At 40.0% G+C, this 12,716-nt stretch overlaps 1 protein-coding gene across 5 annotated transcripts in view; it reads left to right on the top strand.

Moving 5' to 3' along the window:
• Positions 1-12,716, top strand: part of SIL1 (SIL1 nucleotide exchange factor) — a 254,806-nt gene that overhangs the window by 86,411 nt on the left and 155,679 nt on the right. For all 5 annotated transcript variants that reach the window (XM_069104317.1, XM_069104314.1, XM_069104315.1 and 2 more), the window contains one exon: positions 2,296-2,431. In XM_069104317.1, the coding sequence (XP_068960418.1) occupies positions 2,296-2,431 (136 nt within the window). The remainder of the gene's footprint in view (positions 1-2,295; positions 2,432-12,716) is intronic.

The following is a 12,716-nucleotide window of genomic DNA, read 5'->3' as shown; positions in this document are numbered from 1 at the left end:
AGAGGGTATGCACAGCATTATAGTCCTTTGGACATAGTTGCAGATTGTTCTCCAGAATGATTGGGCCAGTTTATAGTTCCACCAGCAGTGCATTGGTGTCCTTATTTTTCCACATGCCCTCCAGCATTTGTTATTTTCCTTTTCTGAGCAGTCTGATGAGTTTGAGGCCTTACCAAAGAGTTTTTAAAATTTACATTTCTCTAATTAGAGCTATAAAGCAGTTTTTCATATGACTATTGATAGCTGTGATTTCTAATTTTCAATTTCTGTTCTCTAAAAATGTATTACTTATTCATTTTTAAAGTTAATTAAAAATTTTTTTAGTTTTGAATTTTCTCCCTTTCACATCTTCTCCACTCATTGTGAAGGCAGAAATGTTATACCAGTTATACATCTGAAATTATGCAAAACATATTTCCAAGTTAGCCATGTTGCACAAAAAAAAAACCCCACAAGAAAAAGAAAGTGAAAAAATTTTACCTTCACTTTGCATTGAGACTATCAGTTCTTTCTCTGGAGGTAGATAGTATTTTTCATATGATTTCTTCTTCTGAAAACTCCCTGTTCATATCCTTTGACTATTGTTCAATTGGGGAATGGCTCTTATTTTTATAGATTTGGCTGAAGAATATATGTCTGAGAAATGAGATCTTTATCAGAGAAATTTACCGTAAAATTTTCCCAGCAGTTTCTTGCTTTCCTTCTAATTTTGGCTGCATCGGTTTTGTTTTGCAAAAACTTTTATATTTAATGTAATCAAACTTATCCATTTTACCTCCTGTGATCTTCTCTATCTCTTGTTTGGTCATGAATTCTTTATGTACCTCTGACAAGTAATTTTTCTTCATTCCCCTTCTTTGCTTATAAGTACTAATCACTTTACAAAGTGATTTTTTTTACATCAGTTTATCAGAGTCTCATGAAAATCCCATGAAGTAGTTAGTACAGACTGTACCTCAGTTTTATAGAGGAGGTGACAGCCTCAGAAAGATTACTCACAGCTGGTATGTCAGAGTTGGGAGTCCCAGCAAAGCATCCTGACTCTAGAGTTAGTCTTTTATACTAACTGCAGTGTCATAGTTGGAGAGATGGAAGAGACCTTGGAGGTTATTTATCTAGTTCATCCCCTCCCCCTTCTTTGTCAGAAGAAGAGCTTGAGGCCCACAGACATCGGAGTGACTGATCCAGGTCACACTGACTATAGTAAGTGACAGAGCTGGGATCTGACCCCAGGTCTTAGAGCTCCAGATCTAGTTTTGCGCCCAGGGCTTGGGGGAGTGGTCAGTTTCAGCTACTTCTTTTTGAGGCAGGCTGGGCTTTTCATGGAGTAAACCAACTTATCGATAACACTTGTGAGCCCATCCACAATACCTTGCTCCCTCCAGGTTTAGACTAAAAAGCACTGCGCCCGATATCTTTTGGCCTCTTTGCTACAAACCTAGAATTAGATCAGGAAGAAAATTCTGTGGGAGGAGGAAGAAGGCTTGAAAGGAGAAATAATTAATAGTATTTTTTTATTTCAAATCTCTTTCTCAAACTCAAAAGTGTTGCAGACCCTTTCTCATTAATCCTTTCTAACTTTCCAGGGGAGAGAAGGAATAAAGTGTCACAAAACTGATTTTAGCCTGGGTGTTTTTTCCTCTTCAGTATGATTAGTCTCCCATACTCCTTAGGGGTTAGTAAGTTTATTAGGTACCTGCCGTGTGCCAGACCCTGTGGTAGGTACTTAGCATACCCTCCAGGAGCTCACAAGTCAGTGGAAAAAAACAATAAGTGAACAAATATACATACAAACTACATATTTATGATAAGATAGGAAATAATTGAGAAGGAAGACACTAGAATTAAGAAGGATTGGGAAAGGCTTCAAAGAAGAAGATGGGATTTTAGTTGGAACTTGGAGGAAGCCAGGGAAACCAAGAGGTGTCGATGAGGAGGGAGAGCTGAGGGTTCCAGGCATGGGGGACAGCCAGGAGGCCAGTGTCACCTTATCAAAGAGTATATAGGCAAGGGGGAGTGTCAGGTGTGAGAAGACTGGAAAGATGACATGACTTTTGAACAGACATATCTGTTTTGTTCTGGATATACCTTTTATAGCCATATTCCTTACTTGAGGCACTGGGCTTTTGAATTCTACATGCCACATTTCCTCCACTTATAACCATATTCTCTCCACTCATCCTTGACACATTTCATCTCTTGCGTGGAAAACATGGTCCAGTGGAACCCTAGAGTCATGTTCTCTCTGCTTCCCAGTTATAGTGGCTTACAAATTGTATTTTTTTTTTAATACAGAAGTATTTTTCATCGTCCAGTCCAGAGAAGAGCAATATCCAGGAAAAAAAGAAAGAGGCAGTGTCAGAGGAAGAACTTGACAATGAAGACCTGAACGTGTTTTACCCCACGAAGCAATGGCAGACCCTTCAGCCAGGTAATGGGCTTAATTCCAGGCCTAGCCTTTCCTATCTGGCAAAGAGATTTGACCAAAAAAAAAAAAAACCCCAACCCTAAAAATATACTTTGAATTGAGCCTACATATTCTTTTTGATCTTGAGAGTCCAGTTTTGAAAAGAACAGTCTCTCTTTGGCCTGCAGGAGGGGAACAATGCTGTGAGTGAGGCGGGTGCTGGTGGTGGGGTGGGGGGGAGGTTGAGGGGAAGTTCATTATCCAACAGAACAGAAATTCCAGTGTTTAAGTGCCCCAGCAGGCAGGTGGTGGGTGGCTGTGCTTTCTGAGCAAGTGATTGAAAACTTTCTTTCCTTGCAGTTCTGAAGCACAGGAGAGGCACAGACATGTGCCTCACTTGGCAAATGCTATTTTGGTCTTTGCTGTTCAGCTCTTTGCTGCCGAAATATTGTTCACTGGAGAGTCCTGAGCATTGGTGCAGGGCAGGATTGTTCTGCGGTTAAAGGGACCTGTGCCAGTGTTCCAGGTGAAAAGGCAGATTCCACCTTTGAGCTGGACATTGTTGTTAGATGGGAGGCATCCCCTGAAGTAGAGGACGGTTCAGCCTTCAACCTGGCCTGGGCCCTGGGCCCAGAGAAAATCATGTAGTGAGACTGAAACTAAAAAGCTCAACTTTCCTTCTATCTCTTCTAGCTCTTTTTACCTTTTAACAGAACTGTGGATCCAGGGGGAGGGAAGCAGCTCTCAGGTTCCCTTTAATCTTCAGGAGTGGGCAGAGGACATAGGAAATGGGTTTAGGGATCATGCCATGCACTTAGGGGTAAGCAACCTCCTAGGATGACAACTCTGTTTGTTTTTTTCAAATTTCTGGATTTTGTCTTTTTCCATTTGTGTAGAGCATTTACCCAGAGAGAAAGAATTGGTTTTTTTTTTCTACTTCCAATCTAATGTGAATAGTTGCACTTTGAGGAGGAAGAGGAAAAAGTAAGTTGCTATTTCACATCTGGAACTGGCGATGTGTCTGGTCTGTTATATCATTATTATCTGTTGGATGGGTAAAGTTGGATAGATGGCAACTTTTCTGTGCTTCTGTAGAGAAGGGTTGTATTTATACCCCCCCCCATGAGTGTGTGTGTGTGTGTGTGTGTGTGTGTGTTCTATGAGAAGACTGGGCACTTTAAGTTCATTTTCACTGCCATTTGTAGTAGTATATGAGAATCTGTGTGAGCATCATTAATTAGTACCCATTTTGTTTTCCTCTTTCTCCGGAGTTTCCTTTTGGATGCTCTTTTGAGAAGGGAATGAGATTACTGTCCATAGGAACAGTTGATTTAGCAATGGGAATTTTATTCTGCAGATAAGGGGCAGTTGCAGTATTTCAGGAGGGCCACTCTTCTCTCATTTTTCAACCCCTTGGTTGATAATGTTGCTATAATCCTCCTGTCCTGTGTGGACTCTCAGCTGGGGCAAGGTCGAATGAAAGTACTGATGATAGCAGCAATGTAGTGTCAACAGTACATTGTCAATGGTTCATTACTGTATCCTCGCTGGCTATATTGCCCTGTGCAGTAGCAGTCAGTCATCAGCGTTTATTTTGCCATTTGGCTACATTTGTATGAATGTAGCTCATGCTGAGCCCACAGGCAGTTGTTATAATGGAGCAGTGAGGAAGCAGCAGGCCCAGACAATTGAGGACAGAGCTAATGTTGGGTGAGGTCATGTTTTAGGAGCTAACACGTTGGATCCTGGAGCTCCAGTGACTTTATTCCTATTTACCTGGTGGTGGGGGCAGGAAGGGAATAAAGGTGACTCTTGGATCATGGTTGGACGACAGTGGTTCCGTGTGATGTCCCCTGCAAATGCAAATGACAGGGTTCATTTTTGTCTAAAGAGTTGAATACCTTGAAGAAATAGAGAGAAATGTCTTCTCATGCCCCTCGGGGAAAAAAGGTGGCTTTATTAACAGAGAAATAGGAAACAGCCCCATTGTGCCCTTTTAACATGTCAGCTCTGACATCTGGGTTAAATCTGTTTCCTTCAGTCTTATAAAAAGTTGATCCAAATCCTATTTTTAATTTAGTCTGTAGCTTTGTGCCACTTTGACCCTGCACTTTTGTCTTCTAGTTTCTCAAAAACTGCCCCTTAACAACTTTTCCTTTCCATGGTTTTCTTTACAACTTTCTAATAGGCTATAGGCCTCTCTTTTTACAAGAATCCTCAGAAGTCAGGAATTGAAGTATGAATCCCAGAGACCTAAGGTGAAGCACTTTTCATTTTGTGTCTTCCTTTTCCTACTATGCCTGGTGTATTCTTACCTTGCTGTGTCCCTATCCTGAAGAGTTCTTTAGCTGTACTGAGAAAAGTAGAGGTAGTGGAGGAAGCTGGACAGTGCATAGCCTTGGGACACTCTCAGTGTCTGTGTCACATTGAGAAGGTCTCGGTGTTTACAGATGGAAGGATGCTAATAAAGGTCCTTTTGAGCAAAAGCATATTTGGGATGGCTAACAAGCTGTGAGGTTCATCGGGGACATAAATTTGCAGTAAATTGGAACCTCTCATATGTGCATTCACTCTTTGTGCCCCCTCCCTTCCTCTGTAATCAAAATGTAATTATGAACTTTACATTCAGAAATCTTGGCAGCAATCAACAGAACTATCTTCCTCTGAGGAAGTGGAACTGACTCAAATGAAGGAGCATAGCTCATCCCACTGGAGACCACTGCAAACTCCATGCTTGATAGACTAAGTAGGGAAATTTTCACCTGCTTAATCCTCAGTTAGGCTTGACTCTCAAATTAGGGGGCCCAGAAGATGATCATGTGACTACACAGTCTTTATTTTCATTCACTTTGACCTGAAACTTTCAAGGAAATATGAGATTCAGTGAATCCTGTGGCGTAGAGATGAAAACTTGTGTGAGGGTCATCAGTTCTTTCTTTTCCATGAGGAGAGAATGAAAGAATAGGGTTGAATTTAAGCAGGAAAAATTCAAGCTTTTTTTAGATTTCACTAAGGAGTCTTATTGTAATGGTTGTGAGACTCAGGTTACTGAGTCTGTTACTGAAGGAGTCTGATTTAATGATTTTTAAAAGGGTAAATGGTTGGTCTTTAGTATTGCCAGAAGACTAGGGATTCAACTTGAAGACCTTCTGAGGTTTCTGTCAGTTCTTTTATTCCGTGAATTTAATCCTAAACTTGTATCCCTAAGCCTACTATAATAGCCTGAGGATGTTCTGAAGCAAATAGTTGCTTCTTACTATGCCATGGTCTAAAGAAACTTATTTTCCAGGGAAATAAAGACTAGATGTGAGAAATAGAGGTAGGTTGTGATCAGTGTTAGGTTCATGGGGAAGAACCTTTCTGTGGCTCCAAACCTCAAAGACTCTACCCAACAACCTGCAGCATCACCCTTCAGAGGGTGTATCTGGAAATCTTTGCCCACCAAGTCCCCTAGTCATTTTATCACCATAACACTCCTAAAACAATATATCAGTTTCTGACATTCAAGTAAGCAGCCTTATTCTGTGTTTCTTGTTCCTAGAAGTGATTTTCCCTACTTTTCTGGTTTATTTTAGGAGCTGTCTCACCTAACAGAAAGTGTTTGAGTGTGGATACAGTGTGAGACATTCACAGTCAAGAGTAGGAAAGACTGGGTAATGCTAACTCTCAAGGGGTGCTGAGTAGGGTGTAGCACCCTGAATGAAGTTTGTCCCAGAACTTGACATGCCAACTGGGGTCTGACCATGGTGGGACAATGACTGCCTCTTTTTATGGTTATACTTTTCAGTGCAGCCTGAGTTTGTGGGTTTTTTTTTTTGGTTGCCACATTACACATTTGATTGTCCTCTAAAAAACTAGGTTTTTTTCAGATGAACTATTTTCTGTTTAGTGGTCTTTCCTGTCTTATACCTTTGACATCAATTTTGTTTTGAACACAAGTTTTACATTTATATCCCTGTTAAATTCATCTTAATATATTTAGTCCAGCATTCTAGCCTGTTGGTCTTTTTTGGATCCATGTGTTCATCCCTTGGGTTAGCTTTCCTTTTCAATGATTTGTCATTTGCAGATTTGATAAGCATGCCATTTATGCCTTTAGCACCTCAAGTCATGGATAAAAGTATTAAAAAGCTCCAAGCCAGTGACAGATCTTTGAGGGCACTTAACTAGAGAGACTTCAACACACCCAATAGGATGTGCTGACATTGACCTGTTAATGACTACTGTCTAGATCTAGTCATTCACCAGATTTTGAATTTTTCTCCCTGTACTTCTAGACCATATGTATCCATTTTGTCCACAAGGATAGCTGGAGAGATTTTGTCAAAGGCTTTGCTAAAATCTAGGTAAACTCTCATATTTACTTACAGCATTCCCTGATCTATCAGTCTAATTACCCATCAAAAAATGTAATCAAATTAGTTGTCTTGTCTCGTTCTAGATGAAGCTTCGGTGGTTCTTTGTTTTCATTGCTTTCTTTTCTAGCTGTTCACTAATTATCCCTTTAGTGATACATTCTAAAATTTTGCCAAGAATCAGATTCAAGACAAGTGGCCTCAGTTTTACACATTTCACTCTTCCCAATAGGATGTAAACTCCTTGAGTGTAGGGGCTGTGTTTCTGCATTTCTTTGTATCCATAGAACTTAGAACAGTGCCTGGCACCTAGTAGGTGCTTCATAAATGTTTGTTTAACTTCCCTCTTTGGAAAAAATGGAACACCTGCCCTCATGCATATTCTAATGGCTCCTATATTATTCTTCATCATCTTTTGCTGTTGTTTTTGAATACAATGTGTTGATTTATTTTGCTTAACTCTGCTTTTTACTAGGGAGAGTTCTGTTAAGGGGTGAGGGGATATCATTGGGAAGTGACACTGATGTTATGAAAAAGTCATTTAAAAAATTCTTTTAAAGCCCACTGATAGAGACTTAGTAATTAGTACTCTAGGGTGTATTTCTTCTGGGTCTCATGACTTGAATTCATCAAGGTGTAATGCCATGCACGAGCAGCTTTCCAGAAGAATGCTACTGTAAGTAGCTTTTAAGGTTCTGATTACACAGTATAGTGAACACTTTATTCCATAACAAATCAGAGCAAAACATTCACAGAAAATCAAGGTATAGCATTCACTATATTATAACTTATCACAGAAAATCACAATATAGTATTCACAACAGCTTATCATTAAAATGGCTACATAGTTTTCACCAAAGTGGTCACAATATTTAGAACAAAGTTAACAGTCACCTCAAAGTACAATAGTCAAAGTCTTCCACTCATGGGGCACACTAAATTAACTCAATCAGTCACTTATTCAACAATCAGTTACTAAGTATTATTAATCACTAAGTACAACCATTAGAAAATACACAAACCCTCCACCCCTAGGTCACTAGTAAACTACAATTTCATCATTACTCAGTACCCCGGAAGAGATCTTTTTACCTTGACTTGGGCCCAGTTCTCAGATTCCCTGGATCCCCTTTCATGGTCCCACATTCTACCTGGATTCACTAGACTGTCACCTGGGTTCAGTGGCAGACAGCTTGAACTTCCTTGTCCAACTCTCTGGGTAGGTCCTCCTTCACAGGGTCCAATACATCTCAAATCCTTCACAGTTTCTGTTCCCGGGAATTCAAGACTCAACCAGGCCACAAACAGACAAAGTCCCTGCATCCTGGTTGTGCTCAGTCTTCTGCAGCTCATTTAAAAAATCAGAATCACCTTATCCAGCCTGGGGGGAGCGGGCTTCTGGGCTCCTGTTCAGAAGAAGCTCCACCACCACAAGTTCTCAGGAAATTCTGGCTCAGTTCTCGATTCTCTCTTCAGTAGCTGCTCTGCCTCCAGATTCTTGTCCTAAGAAATTCTAGCTGTCCCTTCCTGGGGCTTTTCCTTATATACCCAGCATTAGCTTCCTGTTTCAGCCAACCCCTTCCTGTTATGTCAGGAACAGGGGTTCATACCTTCTGTTTCTTTCACAGAGGTTTGATTAATTACTAAATGCTAAGTATCTTCTTACTTGCCAATACAAAAAAGGGTCTTCAAATTCAAATTACATTAGCACTACACAAGAGCAGTTAATTCTTTTGTCTCCTTATATATTTTGGGTTTTAACTTGCTATTAGCTATTTTTATTCTGTCCTTTGCAGTCAGAAAATGATTCTTCTTAGGGAAAACAGAAACAATCATCCCTTATCATTGCTCCATACATCCTGAGTAGTGTCTTGCCTCTTGTTTTTGTTGTTGTTGCCTTAGCATACTTTGCAAGCTTTAGTTCATCCTGAGACTCAGTTTTTCTGGCATTATCTTTATCCAGAATATTGGTCATATTTTGTATTCAAACCCTCTTTGCAGGCCCAAGCACTATGTGGCATGTTCTTGACCAGGAGGCAGTGGCTACTTTGTCCCTCAGCTCAGCCTTTGGGTGAGCACCAGTAAAGCCTGCTGGTCTTTTAGCGAGACTTGTCAGTCCTGATAACTACTACTGCCCATTTGACTATTTGCGTGCTGACAAATCATATTGCCCAGAGGAATTTCAAAGGTAATCTTAGAGATTATGAGCCACTGGGCAAGACAGTGATAATATTAGTGACATAAGTGGTATTTTTTATTCCTGCTGCCCACAAGAGCCTATATATAGATGTATGCTGTCTAATCACAATTGGGCCCACACTGTAAAAGGCAGTCCTGCAACTTCTTTCTGTCTGATTCCCTATCCCACTCAGCACATCCTTACCTGTTCCCAAATCCTCATAGCTGAGGATCTCACCTTAAACTCCTTCTTCCACTCCCAGGTTAAAGCCATTTATCCAGAGCTTCCTCTTCTTCTTTACTCATCATCTCACATCATCTCTCAGATATATTCTAGCTCTTTGTTCTTGGATGATGTTGTCCTGTTTACCAAAGCATACACCCTTAGTTACTTTTCCTTTCTCCCATGATTGCCTCTACTATCCTTCCTACTCTGACTAATCTTCAGTCTCTCCCTGTGTTTTGGTTCCTTCCCTGCTGCCTATAAATGCACCCGTCTCCTCTAGCCTTAAATAGAACTAATTCAGCACTGCTATGCCCTCTTGTTATTATCCTCTATTGTTTCCTTTTCAGCTTTTCTCCTTGAAGAAGCCACCTATGTCTCAAACTCTTCCAAAACCATTGCAGTCTGGCTTCTCACCTTTTCCTTAAACTAAAACAGCTGTCTCCAAATTACCTCTGAATGGCCATAGAGCCTTTTCTCAGTCCTCATCCTTCTTGGTTTCTCCTGCATTTGATACTGTTTACTGCCTTTTGCTCCTGGATCCTTTCTCTTTGTGTTTTTGTGACTCTGTCGTCTCTTGGGCATGACTCTCCTGGGTCCTGCTCTCCCTCTGTACTATTTCACTTCTTGAACTCATCCACTCCCAAGATTTAAATTATCTCTATGCAGATGACTCCCAGATCTCTATATCCAGCTGTAGTTCAACTTCAGTTGAAAGAAAACACAAACTTAAATTTAGGAGAACCAAAAGCCCATTGGACCTTTCATACTAAGTGTCTCACGAGCATCTCAAACTCACTATGTCCAAAACACTTCATTATATTTGCCCCCCAAGTGCCCCTCTTTCAGACTTGCATATTACAGTAGAGAATACTGTTACCCAGGTTTGCAGCCTTGCTATATGAACTTGTGCCACAAATCTGATCAATGCACAGATCTTGCTATTTCCTTCTTCACAACATCCCCTTCTTTCCCTTTCCTTTGTCACTGCCCTACTTCAAACTCTCATCCACTCTTGCCTCTGCCATTTTGCATTTGTCTTCTAGTTCAGCTCCCAACCTCAGATTTGTCTCCATGACAGTCTGTCCTCCCTCCGTGGTAGCTGCCAATATGCATTTCCTAGAATATGGGTCTGGCCATATTGTGTCCTTCCTCCCCCACCCCAGAACGCCCATAGTTCCTTAGCACCTTTAGATAGGAACTCTTGTTATTTGAAACTCTTCAACCCCTTGGCCCTCTTTTTTTTTTAACCATCTTACACATAACTCTCCTTTATACATGTTGTGTTCCAGCTATGCTGGCTTATTTGCTGCTCCTCATCCATTAGCTCCCTCCTTCCATCTGTATGCCTAGGGACCAGCTTTTTGTCAAGCTCAGAAGACTCTCCCACTATCCTCACCTCTTAGAAGACTTGGCTTCCTTTAAGACTCAGCTTAAGCATGACCTTCTGCTGGAGACCTTTCCTAGACTTTGGAGTTTCTAGTGCCTTCTCCTGTAAGGCTACCTCCTATCTATTATGTAGGTATCTCGTACGCACCAATTTATGTACATGTTGTTTCCCTCATTAGGATGTAAGCTCCTTACAGGTAGGCCCTGTTACAGCTTTGTCTTTGTATCCCTTGCAGTTAACATAGTAAGTATTTTTAAAATGCTTATTGATTCATCAGTTGTTTGGGATGTTGTTTATCCTGTTCCACATAAATGACCTGGAAAAACAGCAGACCTCTCACTTTAAACATTTTTTACTGACATCTTTTTAAAAAATATCACCTAGTTTTTTCAAAATAATCTCTTTCAGACCCAGAGAACCAAATAACAGAATGAAAAAAGTGGTCGGCAAAACTAACCAACACATGAATCAAGTTGATAGTAGATATATTGTTTCCCTACCTGTAGTCCTCCTACCTCTTCAGAGAAAGGGAATGGGAGGGGAAGAAGTGCATTTTTATAGCTCTTCCTAAGCCAGCCTTGGTCATTACAATTTCACAGCATTCATTTTGCTTGTTTTGAATTTCTTTTCAAAATTTTTAGGTGTTGGCATTCCAATACCTAGTGTCTTGGACTTGGAGTCAAGAAGACCTCAGTTCCATTCTTGCTTTTGATACTTATTAACTGTGTGACCAATGGCTAGTCTAACCTTAGTTTCCTCAGCTTTCAAATGTAGATAGCACTTATCTCACCGGGTTATTGTGAAGATAAAATAACATATAAAGTTGCTTTACGAACATCAAAGCTGTATATATCTAAATACTGCCTCTTGTTACTATTAGTTTTTGTTTCTGCAGTCCTTATATTGTTTTCTTGGCTCTACTTATACTCATCAGTTTTCAGTCATATTCATGACATTTATGTACTGCAACTTGGTTAGCCATTCCCTCAGTCAGTGGACTTCCCTACTTTGTTTTCCATTTCTTTTTTTGGGCCACATGGGACATTTGCTTTCAACATGTGGGATATAGTTCAGAACAACTGCCACTGGACCCAGATGTCTCTGGAAGAGAAAGTGAGGCTGATGACTTTTCACAGCCCTTCCTCACTTAAATCCAATGCAAGTTAAGACATCACCTTTCTGATGTTATCAGTCTTCTTGGACAAACAATAATAGTCTTTGAGATATATGTATAGTATTGGGTTCTCTGGAATAAAGCACATGAACATTTTAGTCACTTTTTAAAGAATAATTCTAAATTGTTTTCCAGAATGGTTGAACCAGTTCATAGCTCCAGAAACAATTCATTAGTGTTCTTGTCTTTTCACAACTCCTCTTTTGTCCTTTTTACCAATTTTCTAGGTGTGAGGTAAAACCTCAAGAGTTTGTTTGGTTGATATTTCTTTTATTATTAGTGTTTGGGAATAGTGATTTATGTGGTTAATAATTTCTAATTCTTTCAAGAACTGATATGTACATATACATACATAGATATATCCTTGGACAACTTATTTATTGGGTGTGTTTCTGTTAGTTGCCTATTTATTTTGGTTATCAGTCATACTCTTATCAGAGATCTGGTATAAATCTACTGCTACTCTTTTTGAGTTGCCTTAATTTTGTTCATGCCAAAATTTTCAATTTCATCTAGTGTGAGAAATGATTATTAATAACCAATATCTTAGTGGGATTCAGAGCTCTTCCCCTTCTTACAAAGTGCCAATTTTAAGTTAAGTTTTTAAGGACCTTGCTGATGATGAGATTGGACTCACTTTCTTGTTTTAGGCACTGACAGAGTGGAAGCTGTTGTGTTCTGCTCAGGCTTGGGTGGGTTATACAGTCTTTGAATTGATAGCCGAAAGCTATGGATGTTCTGTTGTGGAGATACTTTGCCTATCCATTTTCCTTTCCCTATCCTATCCTTTTCCTCATTTTAATATAGCTCACCTTTAATCTTAACCAATTAGATTTGATTACTGTTTCATGGACCACCTACTGTTTTCAAGTGTATATAAACTGTGAACTCCAGCCACCATGACTGTCTTTGGTCTAAGAGAGACAGCCCAGTGACCATCATTTTATTAATAACCTGCTGGCCTTATTAATAAAATGATTAAATTACCC

This window comes from Petaurus breviceps, unplaced genomic scaffold (assembly GCF_028583685.1).
Source record: "Petaurus breviceps papuanus isolate PSGF00001 unplaced genomic scaffold, PetGlider_PUasm1.0 685, whole genome shotgun sequence".
Taxonomy (NCBI): Eukaryota; Metazoa; Chordata; class Mammalia; order Diprotodontia; family Petauridae; genus Petaurus; species Petaurus breviceps.
Note: the sequence above shows the minus strand (reverse complement) of the source record. Positions and strands in the feature narration are given on the sequence as shown.